The sequence below is a fragment of the Erpetoichthys calabaricus genome, chromosome 18 (assembly GCF_900747795.2).
Source record: "Erpetoichthys calabaricus chromosome 18, fErpCal1.3, whole genome shotgun sequence".
NCBI lineage: Eukaryota > Metazoa > Chordata > Cladistia > Polypteriformes > Polypteridae > Erpetoichthys > Erpetoichthys calabaricus.
The window spans coordinates 17,918,914-17,942,972 of record NC_041411.2 but is presented as its reverse complement, the minus strand read 5'-3'; the positions used below and the strand labels follow the sequence as shown (position 1 = coordinate 17,942,972).

The window sequence follows — 24,059 nt, the reverse complement described above, 5'->3', positions numbered from 1 at the left end:
GGTGTACAAGGACAAAAAGGAAAGCACTATTAAAACTGAATAGAGAATTTTTTGTAGCTCATGTCACGTGTCCACTTTCATCCCCTGAACAGAAGTTTCATCATATTGAGCAATGAATATTAAATCATCAAGAAGAAGAGCTCTGCATCGTCAAGTATTAAACTGCTTGAGAATGACCAGCGGGGAGTATCATCACCCATCATTCAGTACTGTCAGCCCATTACTGATTGTGAACATTAGGCCTCTATAAACTATCAAGCAGCTAGTGTGGTCTATAGTTACACACTGTCAGGTCATCAGCACTCAGCCCTAGATTTCATTATACTTCTAGATGTCCATGGGTGTCCATTATCCATCCTTTGATCTCAGCCTACTCAATAGATAGATAGATAGATATATACTTTATTAATCCCAAGGGGAAATTCACAAATGCACAATGCTGTCTCAGTTGCAGTGGCAGGAGGTATTGGTTTCACAATATGTCTGATTATCTCTTTGTCACGTACCTGGTCAGTACACCAGTACCATATACCAATGATGGACAGCCCAAAGATGAGTCCCGGCCATGGGAGGTCTCCAGTAACAGCGTTTCGGAAAATATGGAAAGAGTCAGGTCGTGGTGTATAGCAGTTTTCGCTGATGTTGATGCCGACTTCAGTAGTGATGCTGGGAATGGCCTCCATGTACTTTGTAGTGAAGGCATCATACCCTCCAACTTCATTGAAGGCTGTGGGGAATGTGAAATACAGTCAGTGCATACTCTTTATTCCTGCCATAGAATTTGTTACACAACTCTGCACTGGAATTAACCTGGAGGTGATGGATTAAATGGAACTTACCAAAGCCCAGTAGAATGAAGGCACCCCCAACCATAATGATGGACTGCAGAGTGTCAGTGTAGATGACAGCAGCCAGACCTCCTAGAGAGACAGAGCAGAGCATGGCTTGATGAAGTGCAGATTGGGAACCGAGGTGGTCCTGGGGTTACAAACTGTATGATTTAGCCACACATTTTCTATCACAGATAGTATCTGACATTTAGTGCATTTAGAATTGTACAAAAAGGAAAGTTGGACACTTCAGAAACTGTGCACTCATAAACAAAGGTAAGAGAGGTGCACCAGCCATCCCTGCCTCATACCCACTCCTTTTAAACCAAACACCCAATTGCTTCATTACTGCCAATTACTTTGTCATCTGGAAAGGCAATTCTCCTGTCAGTACCTTTCACATTTGCCTCTTGCTCCACTACATTTGTTAACCTCCCTTCCTTACTGTGTCAGCTTCTAGCTACGCATCAGTCACAGCTGCTGACATCCAGTCAAAAGACCTGCGAACTCAGACTCTTATCGACCCTGAAATTAACAAAGTATTCTTATCCCCGTCTGCAACTCCTACCCTCCTGTCCCTCCTTGCTACTATACTATTAGTCGCTCTTACTCCAGTGAAATGTTTTCTGTCAATCATTAATCCCATCATCCATCTATTTTGAACTCATTCAGTGTCATAAGATACCAGTGAGTTTATCCCAGGCAGCACTTTCTTCCAGTCATGGACCACCACAGTATGGAGTTAAAGTCAATCAAAAATAACACATTTTGTTTATAGAACATCTGCCTCATGGTCATCATGCTTCACATGATCAAGATACATTATAATTGCTCACATTCATATTTCTTCAGTTGAAGCACTAATGGGTAAAGAGACCACTTTTGGCAGGACTATCCGTATTATACACAGCCACCCACTGTATACGGTTTGATAAAAATTTGTCACTGAATGTGTCATGTCAGTCACTGTTGCTTGTGGGAAACGCACATGACCCCCAAAGTGAAACCCGAAACCGACAACTATTGATCATCACAAACCTGTCACAGTGTACATAGCAGTAATCAGCAGCAGGAGGAAGACAGCCAAGTAAATGTCCAGACCCAAAGCCTGCTGGATGAAGATGGCGCCAGAAAACATGTCTGCCTGTAGAGAAGTGTATGACATATGTGAATAAGACACTCAAGCCAAGTACAAACCCTGCCCTGTCTTGTGTCCTTCTGAAGTGGTATTGGGATTTTTCAAGAAGGTACAACAAATCCAACACGTATACTTAATAAGGAGTTGGGGATATGTGGTGTCATTGGTCTCTTTTAATGTAAGACTTTTTTCGATATGCCAATAGATAAAAAATGCTCAATGGGAGATAAATATATCTAGTCATATCATTCATATGTGTGTGCTAATGTGGCTTATGAATAACGGATGAGAACAAACAAAAAGCAGAAGTTAATAAATGATTCAGTTCAATGAAATTCATTTTTTTTCAGTGGTGAACTGTTTTGTCATGGTAGGGTCCCAGGGTGACCATATTCCCCATATACTCTCTAAACTCTCTGAACAAAATGCCCCAAATCCCATTCTCGTCGCCAAGTAAACTGCCATGGATTCGCAACAAAAAAACATCTTAGCTTGAAAGTTTGCACTTTGCTGAACTGCCACTGGTCAGTGCAAACCTACACCATCTGGCTCACAAGTTCTCCACTTAGCTCACACTGCAAGGAGATTGCTTCTGAGCCAGATGGTGTGGGTTGGCGGCTGGCCACCAGCAGTTCAACACAGAGCAAATGTTTGAAATGAGATGCTTCGTGTTGCAAGTCCACGATAATTCACCTGGCGACAGGGATGGGATTTTCCCAGTGCAAGGTTAGAGTGTAGAGGTAATGCTGCACAGAAAAGTGTTGGGGCTGTCCCAGAGGGAGATCAGCGGAGGGAGATCAGCCAGGTAGCACACCGCTAACAGGGTTCAGATAGTGTGGGTTCACGGCTGGCCACCAGGAATTCACTACATTGCAAATCTTTCAGCCGAGATGCTTCGTGGTGTGAATCCATTAGAATTCACCAGGACCCTACCATAACAAAACATGAAGTGCCTGGTAAGAATGAAGGGTGGCCCATATCCCGCAGAGAGAACTCCCTTAACTGTTTAGTGTAATGTTATGTTGTGGGTCATATGGCACTGAATTATAAAAATGCACTTCAGTTATACTAATCTATCGCCAACGGCCCCCATAGTCACAAGGAATGGACAAGGTTGAGGTGAACTCCTCCCAGGTTGAGTCCCCTGTTGAGCTCTTCTACACGTACTGAGATCTTGGTGAAGACATACAGCATTAGGGACAGGACGGAGAGGTAGATTCGAATGCGCTGACCACCAAATCGTTTCTTTAAGTATTCAGGCATGGTCACCACCTGCAATAAATAAAAAGTGGCATAAGTGAAAGGCTAAAGTAAATGAATGGAAGAAACAAGACTGTCCATTTTTTGGTGATCCTTCACTTTACTTATTCTGTAGAAGATCACAATGCGGAAAAAACACAAAATCAAAAACTTATTCCATAATAGTGTGAGGACCCAGGACCTGTCCAGGACTAAACCCTGGATAGGATGCCAGTCCACTGTGGAATACATTCTCTCACAGAGAGCCAATTTAGACTTTCCAATCCATTGAACCGGCACATTTGGAATGCTGGATGAAAATCAAGAGTGCTGGGTGAGGGAAATGCTCAAAGACACAGGGGAGAACAGGGAAATTCTATACATAGAGTGATTTAAAACAATCCATTTCATTGAAAATAAATGACATTCAATAGAAATAGGCAGTCAAATAATAATAATAAGCAGTAAATGAATACCATGTCATTACAGAATAAGATGTCCACCCTCTATTAGAGATATTGTTAATCTCAACCATTTATCAGAAGATAAATCACTTTATTGCTTTACAGTATGATGACAAAGGGTTAAAGATCAACAGGGACAACGTGTGCTGCACGTCACGAGTCTGTATCTTAGGATTTCACTGTGCTCTCACGCCATTTTCAGCTTACCTGGGCTTCCCTGTCATTAAACATCAGGCTAATCTAAACTAGAATTAAACATACTATACATCAGAGTAGGGTAAAGTCAGTAAAATAATGACAATTTGATACTTAGAAGGGCATACCATACCAGACCGGCTCTGAGGTGCTGTGTTTAGCTCCTTGTCTTATAGTTCCAGTGCCCTGGCTTCAGCTCCTGTGTGGACTGGCATCTTCTCTGCATGGCTCTGTATTTTTTTAGGATTAATATGGTGTTCCTCTCACATCCCAAAAACATACGTATTACATTTATTAGCAAAGCAAAACTGCCCCCTGGAGTGTGGGTGATTCTGTGATTAACTGGTGCCCTGCCAAGGATTGCACCCTGCCCTGTACACAGAGTTTCAAGGATCGACTCAGATTCACACCACAAAGCATCTCCTTTTGCAAATTTGCATTGTGATGAACTGCCAGTTATTAGCCATGACCCCAAAATGTCTGGCTCAGAAGCAGTCTCTTTACAGACTTGATTGGTTTAGATCCTACCTCTCAGGCCGCACTCAGTTCATACAGCTTAAAACCTTCACATCCCAACCCACCGCTGATACTTCTGGTGTGCCCCAGGGTTCTGTCCTGAGGCCTCTTCTTTTTATTATTTACCTTCTTCCCCTTGGCAATATTTTTCGCAAATATAATATTAATTTTCACTGTTATGCTGATGACACCCAGCTCTACCTTGCTGGTAAACCCACCTCCTCTTTTCCACCACCCTCGCTTATTGACTGCATTTCTAAAATTAAATCCTGGTTTTCTTCAAATTTTCTTAAATTAAACAGTGACAAAACTGAGGTTCTCCTCATTGGTTCAAAATCACCATTATCCAAAACCAATAATCTTTCTCTTATTATTGATAACTCTGTTGTTTCCCCATCATCTCAGGTCAAGAGTCTGGGTGTCATCCTTGACAGTACTCTATCCTTCCAATGTCATATTAATAACATCACCCGGTCTGCTTACTTCCACCTACGTAATATTAATCGCATTCGCCCCTCCCTCACTCCTCATACCACTGCCATTCTTGTTCATAGTCTTGTCACTTCTCGGCTGGACTACTGCAATTCACTCCTCTTTGGTCTCCCTAATAAATCTCTTCATAAGCTTCAGTTAGTCCAGAATTCTGCAGCACGTATCATCACTCAAACCCTAATCTATTCACCATATTACTCCGGTCTTGTAGCAGCTTCATTGGCTCCTGATCAAGTTTCGTACTGATTTTAAGATTCTGCTATTAACATTTAAGGCTATCCATAATCTCGCCCCTCCATATCTGTCTGACCTTCTTCATGTTGCCATTCCATCCCGTAACCTTAGATCCTCTTCCTCCACCCATCTGACCGTCCCTCCCGCCCATCTAACCACCATGGGGAGCAGAGCTTTCAGCCGTTCTGCTCCCAAGCTCTGGAATTCATTACCTGCAGATCTCCGAAATATCAAATCATATTCATCCTTCAAATGTAAACTTAAAACACATCTGTTTAAAATGGCTTTTCCTTTTTCCTTCTGATTATAGTGGTTTTGTTTGGTTTTAATTTTTAGATTTTCTGATTTTTTAAGTTGTTTATAATTGTGTCTTTTATTTATTTATTTATTGTTTGTTCGGTGACCTTGAGTTCTCTGAAAGACACCTTGTATAAATAAAATGTATTTTTATTATTATTATTATTACAGTGTGAGCGAATAGGTGGACTCCTAGTCTCAATCTCTGGTCTATCCTGTACATATACTACCTCTCCAGAGACCCCCGGGTTTAGAGGGGCTGTCTGCACTAGGTCACACAGCATCAAGTAGAGCACTTCAAACAATCTTCTATCCTTCTCAGACTTGCTTCTTCACTCTTTCTTCTTCTCAGGTAATCCCTTCAGCAGACTCTCCACCCACACTGCTATGGCTTTTTTAGGAAACTGGTAGCCACAAATACTTTCTGACAGAGTGCCTCAAAACAAACTCTTGAATTTCCACTTTTCTGATGTTGAGGGAGAGAAAGCCTTTGACGTAGCCATAGTGCTTATCTAACGTGAATGTGGACATTACATGGAAACTGGCATTTCTACAACCTAAACACTCCTTGAGGAGGACCCCCGGAACTCACCCCAGCTTTAATGTAAATGGGAACAAACAGCCATCCGAGGAAAAGAACCATCATCAGGGCCTAAAAGAGAGAGAAACACAGTAACAGTGGTCATTGTAGGGTACTAGACTAGGACATGACAGCAGTCTGGCTTGTGGAGGAACAAAGGAACTACAAGTGAGATATGAAACTGCATTTACTCTGGAACAGTGTGGCAGTCCAGTGTGGTCATGACTGAAGAACAGGATGTTAAATTGGATCACTAGCGAGTAGTGTGTCTAAAATTGAAGATAAAACATAACAAAAGATGTAACCCTGTTTGTCCATAACTGCTTGCTGAAACAGCAAAGAATAGCAGCTCAGTGTGCAATACAAATGGGTACTTCATTTTATGTTGATATACTGTAGCTTACTGCAAATATTGCCAAAGGAAACGGATGGTATACCGGTTACGGTAAAGAATCCAGTATGCATGAATGAAGGAAGAACTGACTGCAGCCTAAATTGTGAAAGACAGAACTGTTAATGTGTTACAGAGCATCATGCCAGACATGATACAAAGTGAAGCAACCCGGTGAGTATCCATGGTTGAGGAAATGGTCAGTGAAGTGAAACAGAATTGCAGTGTGAGCAAAAATTAACACAATGATTTGTTAAAATAGGAAAGTTTAAAAGAAGGCGGTTACTTTAATAGTACAGAGGTGTGAATCAGTGTATGCATGACTGATGAAAAGATCATTACACTAGTACAGATCAGCATCCCATTAGGTCCATGACTAAAAGGACTGGTCATTACAATGGCACAGTCTGCTGTGTGCTCAAGTGGTCAAGAGAGTACTGGTCAAGGACATGGCTGTTCAAATTGTGCAGAGCAGTGGCCCATGGTGTCTGCATTTGAAGAGACTGTGCTAAAGGTTATTATCTAATGTGTGTTGCACTCAAGAAGAGGGTTTTTTTATTTATAAAACTGAAGCTCATGATGTCCACCACTAAAAATAAAGTGATTACACTTACACAAGTTAAATAGCAGCAATGTTAGTACAAGCAAATGAGCAGGTCACTATAGTGGTCAGTATGTGTGTCTCTACAATATTCTTATTGAAGCTGGCTTGACTGTGAACTCTGGGAGCCATCATACTAGTACAGCATTCGAGATGTAGCTTTCCTTATATTCGTCAAGAGTATCAAGTCAGAGACCTCTGAACCATCGTGGAGACAAGAGCTGCAGATACTCACGTTCCACTCAAAGCCTCCAATTGCAATCCCAGCCGCCGCTCCTGTCCCAGCCAAACCAACAAAGTGACCGCTGCCAATATTACTGGCAAACAGAGAGGCACCAATCTGAAATTAGATAGACAGATAGATACAGTAGATACTTTATTAATCCCAAGGGGAAATTCACATACTCCAGCAGCAGCATACTGATAAAGAACAATATTAAATTATTAAATTAAAGAGTGATAACAATGCAGGTATACAGACAGACAATAACTTTGTATAATTTTAACGTTTACCCCCCCGGGTGGAATTGAAGAGTCGCATAGTTTGGGGGAGGAACGATCTCCTCAGTCTGCCAGTGGAGCAGGACAGTGACAGCAGTCTGTCGCTAAAGCTGCTCCTCTGTCTGGAGATGATCCTGTTCAGTGGATGCAGTGGATTCTCCATTATTGACAGGAGCCTGCTCAGTGCCTATCGCTCTGCCACAGATGTCAAACTGTCCAGCTCCGTGCCTACAATAGAGCCTGCCTTCCTCACCAGTTTGTCTAGGCGTGAGGCGTCCCTCTTCTTCATGCTGCTTCCCCAGCACACCACCGTGTAGAAGAGGGCGCTCACCACAACTGTCTGATAGAACATCTGCAGCATCTTATTGCAGATGTTGAAGGACGCCAGCCTTCTATGGAAGTATAGCCGGCTCTGTCCTTTCGTACACAGAGCATCAGTATTGGCAGTCCAGTCCAGTTTATCATCCAGCTGCACTCCCAGGTATTTATAGGTCTGTACCCTCTGCACACAGTCACCTCTGATGATCACGGGGTCCATGAGGGGTCTGGTCCTCCTAAAGTCCACCACCAGCTCCTTGGTTTTGCTGGTGTTCAGGTGTAAGTGGTTTGAGTCACACCATTTAACAAAGTCATTGATTAGGTTCCTATACTCCTCCTCCTGCCCACTCCTGATGCAGCCCATGATATCAGTGTCGTCAGCGAACTTTTGCACGTGGCAGGACTCCGAGTTGTATTGGAAGTCCGATGTATATAGGCTGAACAGGACTGGAGAAAGTACAGTCCCCTGCGGCGCTCCTGTGCTGCTGACCATAATGTCAGACCTGCAGTTCCCAAGACGCACATACTGAGGTCTGTTTGTAAGATAGTTCACGATCCATGCCACCAGGTATGAATCTACTCCCATCTCTGTCAGCTTGTCCCTAAGGAGCATAGGTTGGATGGTGTTGAAGGCGCTAGAGAAGTCTAGAAACATAATTCTTACAGCACCACTGCCTCTGTCCAAGTGGGAGAGTTATCGGTGTAGCATATAGATGATGGCATCCTCCGCTCCCACCTTCTCCTGGTATGCGAACTGCAGAGGGTCGAGGGCGTGGCGGACCTATGGCCTTAGGTGGTGAAGCAGCAGCCGCTCCATGGTCTTCATCACATGTGACGTCAGAGCGACAGGCCAGAAGTCATTCAGCTCACTAGGACGTGATATCTTTGGGACAGGGGTGATGCAAGATGTTTTCCAAAGCCTTGGGACTCTCCCCTGTTCCAGGCTCAGGTTGAAGATGCGCTGTAGAGGACTCCCCATCTCCAACGCACAGACCTTCAGCAATCGTGGCGATACTCCATCTGAACCCACTGCTTTGCTGGCACAAAGTCTTCTCAGCTCTCTGCTCACCTGCACTGCTGTAATTGTGGGTTGGGGGAAACTCTCTCCTATGCTGGTATCAGCAGAAGGATGGTTGGAAAATTAAAATTAAAATTAAGTGAAGTACAACAGATTTTTAGATCTAAGAAGGAAGCTGGCCATTTCCAGATAGTGAGTTAGGGAGGTCCAAAGGAGAAGCACTGAAGGAGCACTATGAAGAATCGTCAGGAGGGCCAAGGAGAGATGCCGAGCATGTTTTAGGAACTAGGAGGTCCAGTGCTGTCACCCAGGATTAATATCCTCTTGTGTCCAAATTCAACCCAAAAGTTTCAACAATAGCATTAGCAAGTAAAGACGTGATAGAAATCAAATATCTGACAAGGTTTTTCATCTCACAATGTGCCCTACCATATGAGTTTCTATTTTGCTTCTTTCCCCACCCTAATCTCCACCTCAACTCACCATTCTGCCCCCTTATCAGGTCTCCTTTGGACCACAGAAGAAGTACTTACCGGCCACCAAACCATGCTTCGTCCCGCCAGGAAAAATCCACCCACGGTACCGCGGTTGGTCCGTACCATTGCCTGAAAGAAAGCCAAGGTCCATTTGAAAAAACAACTATTGTAGTATTTAACTGTTATTTATGAAACTGCCTATTCTTGAGCACTAATTCTCCTCAGCATGCCTGTCTATGGCCTGGCACATTACAATAATAATCCAAGCACCTTGTGCATGGAAAAGGTGCTATATAAATAAAATGTATTATTATTAACAACTAATCCTGCCATGCTGGTTCTTGACCATTCAGTTATATTGGTCCACCAGCTAACTTCTTGTATCTGTAAAAAAAAAATGTACATTAGAGCATCAAGTAATTGAATTGAATGGTTTTAAGTTAAAATGTGGCCCATTCAAAACTCTTTCTTGCTTTAAACCCAATGCAAAAGGACATGTATTAGCGCCCCATGACATCTAACTGGAAAAGCCAGTGAGAAAACAAATGAAATGATGTGCAGCAGCATGGTTATTGGTCATCACTCCAGTTATAATTATATCTTACTGTTTGTTTACAAATTGCTTTGTTTCCTTTTTTATGCTATAATTGGTCATTGAGGATTTGCTGTTCAATATACTCCTTCAGACCATAGTGGACAGGGCACCGTGAGCACAGTGGAGAGTGAAACCTTACCCGGGTGGTGCCCTAGCACTTTTCTTGCTTATAACACATTACAGTACGTCCTCTGTCTGCATTGTCTGGTCACCCACAGAAGATGTGAGGTTTATCAGAAAGTGGCGCGATATGTGACTGAGCAAGTGTGCTCTACGCAAGCTTTTTTTCTCCTGATACTCAGATTTTGCTTCCACATCCCAAAAGTATACACGTCAAGTTCATTAATGATTCTAATCGGAGTGTAGGTACCCTGCAATGGCATCCTGTCCCATCATGATGGTGTTCCTGCTTTACACTCAGTACTGTTGGGCTATGTGAGAAATATGGATGTTGGATTGGTGCAGTCAATGCCTCAGGTGACACTACTCTAGTCACATCTTACTCATATTGGCCTGATGCCTGATCTGCACTTCTTCAGAAGGGTGCATTTTCTGCTTAATAAAAACAACTTAAAAGACGTCATTCTAATCACCACACAATCATCACTCCTGCTTTAAGTAATGTGCAATAAACTGATATGGCAAAGGTCTGTCAGCACTTTCCTCAATCCAGATTGGCTTTCTTATCGAGGAGTGTCTAACGTTGACCCACAGTTACATGGAAAGCCTGGCTACTGTTCCTGCAGAACAAGAGAATGCTGTGGGCATGAGGGGGGAGTTCTGTGCCCTTTGAGCGGGCCATTTCATATTAGTGAACTCCCCTGGCTTCTCAAGCGTTATTTTCTGATAAGCCAGGGTAAAAGGACACTGAGAATGAAGGTGACTAAAACTCTTTCCAAGATGAAGCTGACTGAGAAAGTGAAACGACATAAGAGTAAGATGACTCTGCACAGCCAGTGGCACCAGCTCAGTCAAGAGACAACATGAGGCAAAGCCAGCCCTGACTGAAACTCCATGATTCATTCAGTGCTAGCTCAGCAGGTAGGATCCTTACTTTCCCAAGTTCTACCCTAACTTTCCTTTGTGTGCTAATTTGTATTTGGCCAGTAAAACCACACATCTAAATGGATCGATGACTTTGATGCTGAGCAGAATGTCAAATGAAGTGTTCACCAGGGTGCCCAATTTGCTGCTTAAATGACAGAAGAAGTGTTACCTGGAGAGGCACTAGAATTGCTACCATGGGTGAAGCCATGGCTGCAGATACAATCTGACCACAATGCAAACTGAGGCCTTGCCTTTCACACTCTCCTGATGGTGCCCAAAAATATACAACACCAATTAAAGGAATGACCCCACCTCAGTCATCAACATCCTTCCAAATAAAAAGCACTTACCCAAATGCCAATGGCCAAAACCAGCAAGAAGTAGATCACGATCACAGAAATATCAGCTGCATTGTTGATGGCCATGGTGTCTGCAGATGGTGAAGGAAGAGTGGGGCTCTGGCTTCCCACTACCACGGTGGTACTGGCATCTGCCATTTTGGCTTTCGAGTCTGATGTCTCTTGTACAAATGAAGTGAAGCAGAAGAGAGAGGGAGAGTTCAGGCACCCTGTCTCCAAGGTAGTGCCAGCATCTGCTGAAGCCTGAATATCCACTTATACCTCGGCAGCAGACGTGTGAAGCCTCTGAGGTGAGACACTGGACTGAATGTGTCAGGAAGTTTACACGCTACATTCAATTCTCTAAAGGCGTGACAAAGTTCAGTGGGATGGGAAGAGTAATGATTACAAGAGAGCTTGAAGCCGTCATGTCTCTCTCTTTAACTCTCTCTGCAGGTGTCAACCTGGGTGTGTGCGTTCACTTTTCATTTCACATGTGCATTTCACCAATATTTCAATGTGTGGACTTGCGCAATGGAGTTAAATCAAACTGTATGCCTTCTCCAGGGGTGCATATTTTCTAAATTGAGGGGGCTGTGCGTCTAGTTTGGGAGGTGTTATTAAGACCCTGGAAATACCATCATGTGCTGCTCCAAAAGGTAACCGCTATGGGGTGGATTGTACGGTTCATTTATGGGATGGCATCCCATCATCAGTTACTCACTGGGCATTCTTAGTGATCGCAGAGTTAGCATACATTTTCTGATTGGTTTGCACAGTACGTAATTTCCATGTAGTCATGTACAACTGATTTTGTGATTTTCCCTGTGATATTTCATTAAAAAATGCTCAACTTCAGCTTTATTTTCTGATTTTGAGCTTGACCTTATTTTGTCAGACATCAGGTTTACCTTTGTTTTAAAGTAGTTCTCTGATCCTCTATCTAGAAATCTTAGTGCATTCAAACCTGAAGTCAAACCCCATGGTAATTTCCATGGCTCGATGGAGAACTCACTTGAAAATACAGATCAGCCCTACTGGGGTATGGAGTAGTACTAGGGGAGCGGATGGTGTTCAGCAGAGGTGAACAACAGTCAGGAATCTGCGGATCTGGAAGACATCTTCCTTAATGCTTTCTTCTCCAGCTTGAATTCCCTATGCAGATGGTGTATCTGTAAAACAATTGACAGCTTCATTTATTCTTGTCTGTGTTCATTGTGCAAAAGACACTGGTGAGCACCTGATCACCCATCCTGGAGGTGAACTCCTTCAGGTCTTCTCTAATCTGAATCCTGACTCTTTCAAGCTTCATCTCCTGTTGTTTTTTCCAAAAACATTTCAAAAAGGCAAAACATGGGGAAATGACACAATGATGACATTGTCTGGGATAAAGCGTATGAAAAAAGTGTCTCCCATACCACATGGATGAGGCTCAGTTCGCCATCACTCTCGGTGATCAGTTGTTTGAGCCAGCTTTTGCACAATTTAAAAGACTCCTAGAAAGTGAGTTGCCTACTCACTTTGTAATCCTCTGGGAGATCCTGGTCTTTGTGCCTGTTGGTTTTTGTTCTGACCATTTTCTTTTTAAAATCAGAAGTTAACTAAATTCCTGATCCAGCTTTCTGTTGGCAATTAGGGAACTGAACAGCAATGTAGGCTTGGCATCTCTGTGAAATTCAGAATCAGCCTTACAGTGTCAGAGACTTTTGTATTTTGAAGTCTAATTCAGATGACACAGTCTGATTGAGTCTCAACATGTTAATTATTCTTTAGCTAAGACTCTGCACGTATTGATACTGTTTATTTCCTTGGTAAGCTAAATGTTATCCTGGAACAGTTTATTGTTATATAATAATTAATCGGTGAAACTGCACCATTGCTTGGCTCACCCACTGTCCCCCATTCCATGATATTTTTCTGAACCACAGCCTCCCTTCCTCACTCGGTTATTCATTTTCTTTGCTGATGCCGACGGTTCTGATTTCACTTTACGTTTTGAACCGTGTCTGTGCTTTTTTGTTCTATTATTCTCTCACACTTATCAGGTGCTGGGACAGATTTCCAGTCTGCGATACAAATTTGTGGTCTATTGACTATTAACCATTGGCTATACAAAACAAAGCCTAAGGCTTGGCAGGAACCTCACTGAGGTTTGGTGTCTGAAACATCCTGTACCCAGTACCAGCGATTATTCCAAAGAAGAATTTCATAAATGAACTCGCATGTGTAAACTGAGATTTTTAAGAAGTCATGCTACTGTCTTAATGAGTTACTTGCCTTATCCTGGCTTTGTGTGTACATGAAAAGTCACTCATTGTGAGTCAGCAAGATGAATTTACAGCAAGTAAATTACTACAATGAAGTCATGTCATGCATGTACAACAAAAAATATGACTAAAAAAACAATTTTCCTAACATTGCAATATGAAACAGACAGCATTCACTAGACAGAAAAGGAAACTGACAATCCCATACTCATGTACACCTTTGTTTCTCATTTTACATAACAGAGCCAACAAATGTTTTAAGACCTGCATGTTGACAATGAAACAGTCCTACATATGAAGATTTCATGTTGCATTAAGATATTGAAGTTCCAAACCACTGTACTGTACTTCCTGGACTATATTGCGCTTTGGTCATTAGGACTATTTACCCATAAAAGAGCAGCTAGAAGTGTAAGTAGCAGTACAAACACTAATAATGATTTACAGAGATGGGTGCAAACTATTTATTTTCTCCCCAAACATTGCACAGCGTTTTATTCCTTGTTGCTGCGGTGTGCACACATTCTGAACTGGCCTTTCTTAGGAGGAATAGATAAAACCACAATGCTGAAGTAATTACAGTTGCCAAGCAAGATCACGGCAAATGAGAATGTCCACAGGCAAGACTGAGACCCAGCCATGACCTGCCCCAAAGTCATTTAGCAAGGCTTGTAATTCAATTACTACGACAACAATTACAGTATATATATTCCATTTCTCCAAGTGTTCCATAAATTCTGAGTTAAATTATTTTTTAGTAATGCCAATTCATACAAAAATATCCTCCTGTTTAACATGAGAAGCAGCACTGCAATTGCCCTGATGATAAGAGAAATATGGTTAACATTTTAAAAGTTAACAGAAAATACATGAAGAACAGGATTTATGGTCTGAATGTGACATTCTCAGACCTCCTTAAGCCAATCCAGTGTCGGTCTTGGCCATATTAGACACAAGTCAGGGGTCAACTGGCTAGAAAATCAAGTCCCGTATTTAATATATTCTTGCTTATCATGGTACAGGAAGAGTGGGGATGTGTTGGGTGTTGATCGGACATGTTAAGTACAAATTCCACTGTACTCTGTGCATGTGACAATTTGAATACAACAGTGATGACAACTACTAACCCTGAACGTGGTGCCAGTTTATCTCAGCGCTCACTTGTGTACACACCTAAACTTCAGTTTAACCTAACGTGAAAATCTTTGGGATATGTAAGGAAAGAAGGAATCTATGGAGGAGAACCTACATGGACAAAAGAGGAACATGAAGATTTCACAAAGACAATAACAATGTCCAGGATTTGTGCTGTGACTTAGCACCATTAATAACTGCTCCACTGTGCTGCACACTGTTAAAAATGGCACTGTGTCAGTGGGGGAAAAAAAATAAAAATTTACATTTGTTAGAACGTTTTTACTAAAGTACTTTTACATGTGAAAATAATTACCTTATAAACATTCACTAGGGGTGATACATTTAATGAGCCATCGGAGTTTAGAACAGACACAAATATAAATTTTAAAATAGCTTAATGTTGACTATTCATCCATTATTGGAAAATGAAAGGTATGATATGAAAGAGTAGAAGTTAGGAATTTCAAAAAATGAAAATTTCTCTTATAGATTAATCTCTCCATTTTCTGAACCCACATCCTCCTTTACTGGATTTGAAAGTAATGATTACAAAGTAAACCCTCACACTGGATACCATAATGGCAAACCCTCAAACAGATCCACTGTCTTATCATCTCTCATTGTGTATTTTGCTCCAACTGACTTTCAGTTGCTTGGCAACTGTAATTACATGGCGGTCATTTAAGCTGATGCTTTACTGTTTAAAAAACCACTTGACCTTCTCTCATTGCTCACCCATTGAATTTTTCACATTTTTTTAATCCATTGCCTTTTATTCTACTCAGAGTTTTTTTTGATACTGTGCTCGTTTGTTCTTTGTCTACATATGATAATATTAGATTTGCTTGTGTTTAACTTTTTGATTTTGATCTTGATTTCTGCATTTTTGACAATTCTCCTGTGCCCCTCTGAACTTCTTTACTTCCTGTTTGGCTTACTGATATTTCACTTCCTTTGATCATCTCTCTTCTTCCTCTGATTGTCAGATTCTAATATACATACCTTTTCTTTGAAAATGTCACCACTCATCTTATGTTCTGTCATGTTCAACCAATGGCATTTTATTCATGGACAGACTGTTCCAGAAGGCGCCAAGACATGACTGTTGAAAAAAGGGTGAAAACCCACTGGGCCCAAGTTTTTGCCGTTGGCCTATGTGGCTAAAAACGTTGCTTTCCACAAAACAGTGTTGTCCATGAACAAAATATGTGAAATAACAATGTTATAATTTGTTTTGTAAATTTCTACATTTTCATATACATACACATACATACATACACACATACATATACATATACAGGTAGTCCCCAGGTTACAGACATCCGACCTACGAACGGGGCTGCAGCTGCGACGCATGCGCCTCAGTAACTTCCGCTCCGTCATCTTCATCCTGGGGACGCTGCAAGCAGTGGCTGGACGGAGGCTGGGGGCGGGCGATTTCGCAGCTCATGCAGTGTAGTGTCCTTTAGGCGGCTCCCGGCGGCAAGCGGTGACCCATGGTCCATAGTCACCGGGGCCACAGCTATCGCTCGTGTGCAGGTCGGAGGCTTGATGAGGTGGTTCGCTGCCCGCCCACTACGCCACCACAGCTACTGCTCCTGACTAGACGCAAGCTAGCTTGAGCGGAGGGGGGCGTTTAATTGCCCGCCCACAACACACGGCTGCCCCATTCGTTCTGGGTGGGTGGCTGGTAATGCTGCAAGCAGTGACCCGTTTGTGGCTGAACAGAGGCCATTGAGGGTGAACGGGGCGGCAGGGGGTAACATTGTAGTGTGCCTCGGATGGCTGCCTGTTGAATGGGGGCGGTGGTGGGCGATTCACTACCTGCCTTTGGCCGCACCCTGTTTGTTTTCGTTGGGCGGACGCTGCAGGCAGCATACTGTAGTGGAGGTGACTGCCTGGTGGGCGAATGGTGAACCACCCCTCGCCGCCCCCATTCATTTTCTGTAGCAAGCCTGCTTGTACTGTTACGTACATAGCAGGAAGTTGTCTCTTGTCAGTACATCAGACTTGTTGACGACGGGTGCCTTCCTACTGTGATAGCGTGTACAGTGCTGTGCAACAACAACAACAACATTTATTTATATAGCACATTTTCATACAAAAAGTAGCGCAAAGTGCTTTACATAATGAAGAGAAGAAAAATAAAAGACAAAATAAGAAATTAAAATAAGACAACATTAATTAACATAGAAAGGAGTAAGGTCCGATGGCCAGGGTGGACAGAAAAAACAAAAAAAAACTCCAGAAGGCTGGAGAAAAAAATAAAATCTGTAGGCATTCCAGGCCACGAGACCGCCCAGTCCCCTTTGGGCATTCTACCTAACATAAATGAAATAGTCCTCTTTGTAGTTAGGGCTTTCTCACGGAGTCACTTGATGCTGATGGTTATACAGACTTCTGGCTTTTAATCCATCCATCATTGTTGGAACATCATGGTGCTTTGGGTAGATGGTGCAGAAGAGCTCATCTTAACCTTTTGTATTCACCTTTCAAGAATGTCTCTGAAACACAAATCTGATGCAAGTGCTGGTGATACAGTAAAGAAGAGAAAAACCATCACCACTGAATATAAAGTAGAAATAATAAAAAGGTCAGAGAGAGGTGAAACTCCATCATTCATTGGCAGAGCACTTGGTTACAGTTGGTCAACAATACCATTTATTAAAATAATGTACCTGTTCTGACTTACATAAAAATTCAACTTAAGTACAAACCTACAGTCCCCATCTCATACGTAACCCGGGGACTGCCTGTATATATACACATACATATATACATACATATACATACATACACATATATATATATATATATATATATATATATATATATATATATATATATATATATATATACACACACACACACACACACATATATACATATATATATATATATATATATATATATATATATATATATATATATATATATTATATATACACACACATACATGGGATCTGGGGTCACCGCCAGGGGGCGCTGCATGGGCTCCTGAGCCCAATTGGATGACTCTTCAGCTCCACCCGGGAGTGCAACCGGAAACAGGTGATCAAGCACTTGGAGCACATCCAGGTGGGCCATAAAAGGAGCCAGCAACCACCACTCAGCGGCCAGAGTCGGGAGGAGGAGGACAAAGCTTGTGGAGGAGTGGTGGTAGAAGAGAGGAGTGTGGTGGTTTTCAGTTTGTGTTATTTGGGACTGTGTTGTGCCTGTGGGGATTACGGGGAAGATGTGCCCCACAGGTGAAGAGAAATAAAAAGTCTTTTATTTTTATACGTGCCCCCCATGTCCAATCTGTGTCGGGTGTTATATAGCGCCTTGTTACAGTGGCGTAGCTAGCAGGATTCCGGTCTGTCTGTTGGGCCAGGACCTGTATGAAATTTCTGTAACGACCCAGCACAGCAGTGTGAGGCATCTGCAGTAGCGCAGGAAGCGCGCACCCTGAGACAGCCCATTGAAGCACGCACCCGCGGCAGGAGACTCGCGGCACTCCAGAGTCTTCATAACCCTGCCAGAGCCAGTATGGGGAGAAAGAAGGCCAGGTGGACTCCAAAGTCGGTGGCCGGACGCCCGCCCGCCTGCCATTAAGGAAGAAGCCAGGGTCAGCATGGCCCGATAAGAGGCCAGCCGGACAGTGGAAAGTCCGGTGAACAAGGTAGGTGCAGGGCCCAGGGAGGATTGGCCCTGGGGCTGTGATACGGCAATTCCGCAGGCCTACCTTGTAGATGCTGATGGCCTGCATCTGCGTTGCTGGCCTGGAGGCGTCGATTGGTGGCACAATAGCGGGGCGAACTCGACTGTGAGCAAGGTAGGTCTGGCCCCCCCTGTTTCTGCAGGTGATCGAGCGGAGGACGAGTGCCCGGATGATCTCCCCGATGCGACTTATATATATATATATACAGTGGTGTGAAAAACTATTTGCCCCCTTCCTGATTTCTTATTCTTTTGCATGTTTGTCACATAAAATGTTTCTGATCATCAAACACATTTAACCATTAGTCAAATATAACACAAATAAACACAAAATGCAGTTTGTAAATGGTGGTTTTTATTATTTAGGGAGAAAAAAAAATCCAAACCTACATGGCCCTGTGTGAAAAAGTAATTGCCCCCTGAACCTAATAACTGGTTGGGCCACCCTTAGCAGCAATAACTGCAATCAAGCGTTTGCGATAACTTGCAATGAGTCTGTTACAGCGCTCTGGAGGAATTTTGGCCCACTCATCTTTGCAAAATTGTTGTAATTCAGCTTTATTTGAGGGTTTTCTAGCATGAACCGCCTTTTTAAGGTCATGCCATAGCATCTCAATTGGATTCAGGTCAGGACTTTGACTAGGCCACTCCAAAGTCTTCATTTTGTTTTTCTTCAGCCATTCAGAGGTGGATTTGCTGGTGTGTTTTGGGTCATTGTCCTGTTGCAGAACCCAAGATCGCTTCAGCTTGAGTTGACGAACAGATGGCCGGACATTCTCCTTCAGGATTTTTTGGTAGACAGTAGAATTCATGGTTCCATCTATCACAGCAAGCCTTCCAGGTCCTGAAGCAGCAAAACAACCCCAGACCATCACACTACCACCACCATATTTTACTGTTGGTATGATGTTCTTTTTCTGAAATGCTGTGTTCCTTTTACGCCAGATGTAACGGGACATTTGCCTTCCAAAAAGTTCAACTTTTGACTCATCAGTCCACAAGGTATTTTCCCAAAAGTCTTGGCAATCATTGAGATGTTTCTTAGCAAAATTGAGACAAGCCCTAATGTTCTTTTTCCTTAACAGTGGTTTGCGTCTTGGAAATCTGCCATGCAGGCCGTTTTTGCCCAGTCTCTTTCTTATGGTGGAGTCGTGAACACTGACCTTAATTGAGGCAAGTGAGGCCTGCAGTTCTTTAGACGTTGTCCTGGGGTCTTTTGTGACCTCTCGGATGAGTCGTCTCTGCGCTCTTGGGATAATTTTGGTCGGCCGGCCACTCCTGGGAAGGTTCACCACTGTTCCATGTTTTTGCCATTTGTGGATAATGGCTCTCACTGTGGTTCGCTGGAGTCCCAAAGCTTTAGAAATGGCTTTATAACCTTTACCAGACTGATAGATCTCAATTACTTCTGTTCTCATTTGTTCCTGAATTTCTTTGGATCTTGGCACGATGTCTAGCTTTTGAGGTGCTTTTGGTCTACTTCTCTGTGTCAGGCAGCTCCTATTTAAGTGATTTCTTGATTGAAACAGGGGTGGCAGTAATCAGGCCTGGGGGTGGCTACGGAAATTGAACTCAGGTGTGATACACCACAGTTAGGTTATTTTTTAACAAGGGGGCAATTACTTTTTCACACAGGGCCATGTAGGTTTGGATTTTTTTTCTCCCTAAATAATAAACACCATCATTTAAAAACTGCATTTTGTGTTTACTTGTGTTATATTTGACTAATGGTTAAATGTGTTTGATGATCAGAAACATTTTGTGTGACAAACATGCAAAAGAATAAGAAATCAGGAAGGGGGCAAATAGTTTCTCACACCACTGTATATATATATATATATATATATACACACACATATATACATGTTGTGATGTGAAATTTTGCATACAAGTTGATAAATATTTTGTATGTCTTTATTTGTAACTTAGGCAAAACAATGTAATGCTAGTGTTACATTAGTGAGGAGCATTCATGTTTAGCACTAACCCCCCTTTTAGGAATTCTACGACACGGTTTGGGGGAAGTGCCTCAAACAAGTTTGGCAAGTGTTTCTCTACTAAAGTCTCTCTCTCAACCCCCGCAGGAAAGCCAGGCTGCCTAATTGCCAAGCTTTACCTTAACATATGGTTTGGGGGGCAGGTGTGAAGATGTTCTATCCCCCCATTGGTCTGAAGTATGGCTGTTTGGAATTGGCTTGTATCAGAAGCCTTTAAGTACCATGACGCCCTATTGGCTCTTGGGGGTGCACAGAAAACCGATAAATTTGCTCACTCCCTCACTCTCTTACCAAACTGCTGAAAGACCATCTTACACCATGAACTGAAAAGGACAACACAATGAAGAGCACAGCTCGGCAGCCATATTAAGACAGGCATGCGGCCTGTTCTGAAGAGAGCTGACCACAAATGATGCCTTAACTAGAGACATTTTAAGTAACTAACAAGTCTGTGTGCCACCTAAAACTACACATCACCATTTATAAGGTTGTATGGTTGCCAATATTCAAATGTACTTTGCATATTATATTTTTTATGAATATTACCAATAATACATTGTTCAAAGTGTAACTTTACTCCTGCTTGTCTTTTACTACACCTAATTGCCTGAGGTTATAGATGTAGAAGGGAAGGTGGGGAGAAGTTATAGACTACAATAGCTTATAAACAGTGGTAAGTCTATGAGATTTGAGGCGTTCTGACAAAGGCTACATATTAATAATACAAAAGGGGAAAGTGGAGCAATATAATACTCTGCCAAGACAAAACAAAACACAAACATATATACACATGCATACATATACATATAGACATATACATACATAGAAGATGGCGCTGACTGGTGTGGCTGGCCGTCTGCTCGTCTCTCTAATCTATGTTTTAACTTTGTTTTTATGTTTTAGTTTATCCCAACAGCCACTGTCCTATGATTGTGAGTCTTTACTAAACATATTTTCTGGCTTGCTTTCCTCTCAATTTTCATCTCCTGGTTGGATTTTTTTGTGAACCTCCACCTTTGTTTTATTCATCTCCTGACTTCTTCACCTGGACGCCGGTGTTCACCTGTATCAGTGAGTTGAATGTCCCTCGGAGACGCAAACGCACCCGCCGCTGTCGTGGGAAAAGAGCCGGAATTGCTGTTAAACAACGCCGACTCAAGTCCCAGAGCTTTGATTCCCGATGCCTGCGAGTCGTCTATGACCCATCTTCTCCTGCTCAGGACTCCATCACTGGTTCATGGGCGCTGGACACTGGATTTAATTTCTCCATTTCAAGACAGCACCACTTTTCTTCGGTCTGCAATCGAGTAGTAAACACTGCTAATCTTCGCACACTCACCCGTGCTCATCCTGCAACGAGCTCTTCTACCTCTATCAAGGCTGCTCTCTTGAACGTGAGATCAGTTTTATTCTGCAAGACTTTATTACCTCAAATAATCTGGATTTCTTCTTCATCACTGAGACCTGGATTTTATATGGTGAATCTTCTTGTTTTACTGACAGGACTCCACCAGGTTATTCATTTTTAAACTCTTCTCGCCTGACTCATCGTGGGGGGGCATTGCCACTATTTTTAAAAGTATGTTCTTCTGTCGGAGCCCTACAAGGGGTCCGTTTAGCAGCTTTGAACTTCAACTTTTCGAAGTGTGCAGCTCCCCTTCTCTGCTGTTTGCCGTGGTTTATAGACCTCCTGTAATTAATGAGACTTTCATCTCTGAATTCTCTGATCTCTTGGCTGATATCACACTCCTTCATGATAAAGTTTTTATTGTTGGTGATTTCAACATTAACGTTTGTTGTCAATCGAAACCTTTGGTAACGACTTTTTATCACTTTTGAACTCATTTGATTTTATACAGCATATTAATACGCCAACCCACTATCTCGGTCACACCCTTGATCTCGTTCTTACTCGTGATATTTCAGTGAATAATATTGATTTATGTGATGTTTCTTTTACTGATCATTTTTCTATAATGATGGATCTGAATATTACTGTTGATGTCCCGACTAATAGCTGTCCCACACACTGCTCGCGCTTTTTAAATTCCTCTATTATATCTGATTTTAAAACCATATTCTCTAGTCTTTATGTGTATGACCAAAATAATGGTATCGATGATTCTGTCATAAAATTTAATTCTTCCTGTAATACGATTTTAGACTCAATTGCTCCGCCCAAGATACGTAGTAATAAGGGTAGACCTGCTCCCTGGCTTAATGAAACTACACGATCACTGCGCCGCGCCTGTCGAACTGCAGAACGGCGTTGGAAAAAAGATGGACTGATTGTCTCTAAACACATTTTCAGGACTTCTCTTTTCAATTTCCAGGCTGAAGTTAAGATAACGAAACAAAACTTATTTAGTATCCCGTCACTCAAATAATCCTAGGGTCTTATTTAATTCAATTAATGCGGCCATTCACCCCCACTCTGCGATAGGGATCAAATAGCATTGTTCATTCATGTGACCAGTTTCTATCATTCTTCATCAGCAAAATCGATACTATCCGCCGTGGCACTGTTCAAACGGGCTATGAACTTCTTACTGTTAATCATGACATTGTCTTAGAATCCTTTGATCTAGTCTCACTTTCACAGCTAAAAAGAACTATTGACACCCTTAAACCAGCCCCCAGTCCTCTGGATATTGTACCACCACGTCTCTTAGTGGAAGCCTTTGATGTGTTGGGCCCGCCCTTATTAGCCATCATCAATGATTCTATTAGTTCGGGTGTTGTGCCCTCATTTTTTAAACATGCTGCAGTCCGTCCCCGTCTAAAAAAGGAAGAATTAGATCCTGGAGTTTTAGCCAATTTTCATCCAATTTCCCAACTGCCATTTCTGGCTAAAATTCTAGAAAGAATTATTTATAATCAATTGGTTGATCACCTTAACTCCAATAATTTATTTGAGATCTACCAATCTGGCTTTAGGCGTTATCATAGTGTTGAAATGGCACTCCTGAAAGTGTTCAACGACATCTCTCTTATTACTGACTCAGGTGATGCGGCAGTCCTTCTCCTCCTTGACCTGTCCGCTGCCTTTGACACCACTGACCATGAAATATTGCTGTTGCGGCTCGAACATCTTGTTGGGCTTAAAGGGGCTGCTCTTAACTGGTTCAGGTCATATTTAACTGGTAGACACTTTTCAGTGACTTTTAATTCCTCTTTTTCATCTACTGCTCCTCTTAAATATGGTGTTCCTCAGGGATCCATTTTGGGTCCTATTTTATTCTCTATATACATTCACCCTATTGAAGCAATTTTAAGGAAATTTAACATTTCATTTCACTGCTATGCTGACGATACTCAGGTTTATATTCCTGTCTGCAACTCTGCAACAAATCAACTCCACAACTGTCTGTCTGAACTAAGATCCTGGATGGCTAATAATTTTCTTGATCTAAATCAAAATAAAACAGAGGTGCTTATAGTGGGTCCATCAGCTAAAGCCCAAATTGGTCTTGGACTTCTCGGCTCTGTCTTTTCCAAACCTCAAGTCCACAATCTTGGTGTTACCTTTGATAGTAACCTCTCTTTTGAGAAACAAGTAAATTCTGTAGTCAAGAGTTGCTTTTTCCAACTTCGTCTATTAGGTAAGATCAAGCCTTTTTTATCTTCTAGGGATCTTGAGAAAGCTACTCATGCTTTTATTTTTTCTCGCCTCGATTACTGCAATTCGC

General features: G+C 42.3%; 1 protein-coding gene across 2 annotated transcripts in view; it reads right to left on the bottom strand.

The window, feature by feature from the left end:
• Nucleotides 1-24,059, bottom strand: part of slc5a1 (solute carrier family 5 member 1) — a 61,871-nt gene that overhangs the window by 9,171 nt on the left and 28,641 nt on the right. The window contains exons 1-8 of one of the 2 annotated variants that reach the window (XM_051921067.1): nucleotides 11,283-11,715; nucleotides 9,348-9,419; nucleotides 7,213-7,317; nucleotides 5,998-6,057; nucleotides 3,136-3,240; nucleotides 1,869-1,974; nucleotides 840-920; nucleotides 507-727 (exon numbers count right to left, since the gene is read on the bottom strand). In XM_051921067.1, coding sequence (XP_051777027.1) covers nucleotides 507-727; nucleotides 840-920; nucleotides 1,869-1,974; nucleotides 3,136-3,240; nucleotides 5,998-6,057; nucleotides 7,213-7,317; nucleotides 9,348-9,419; nucleotides 11,283-11,429 — 897 coding nt within the window. In that variant the 5' untranslated portion in view covers nucleotides 11,430-11,715. Of the gene's footprint in view, nucleotides 1-506; nucleotides 728-839; nucleotides 921-1,868; nucleotides 1,975-3,135; nucleotides 3,241-5,997; nucleotides 6,058-7,212; nucleotides 7,318-9,347; nucleotides 9,420-11,282; nucleotides 11,716-24,059 lie in introns of those variants that run through there. The other variant, XM_051921065.1, reaches the window with a different exon arrangement.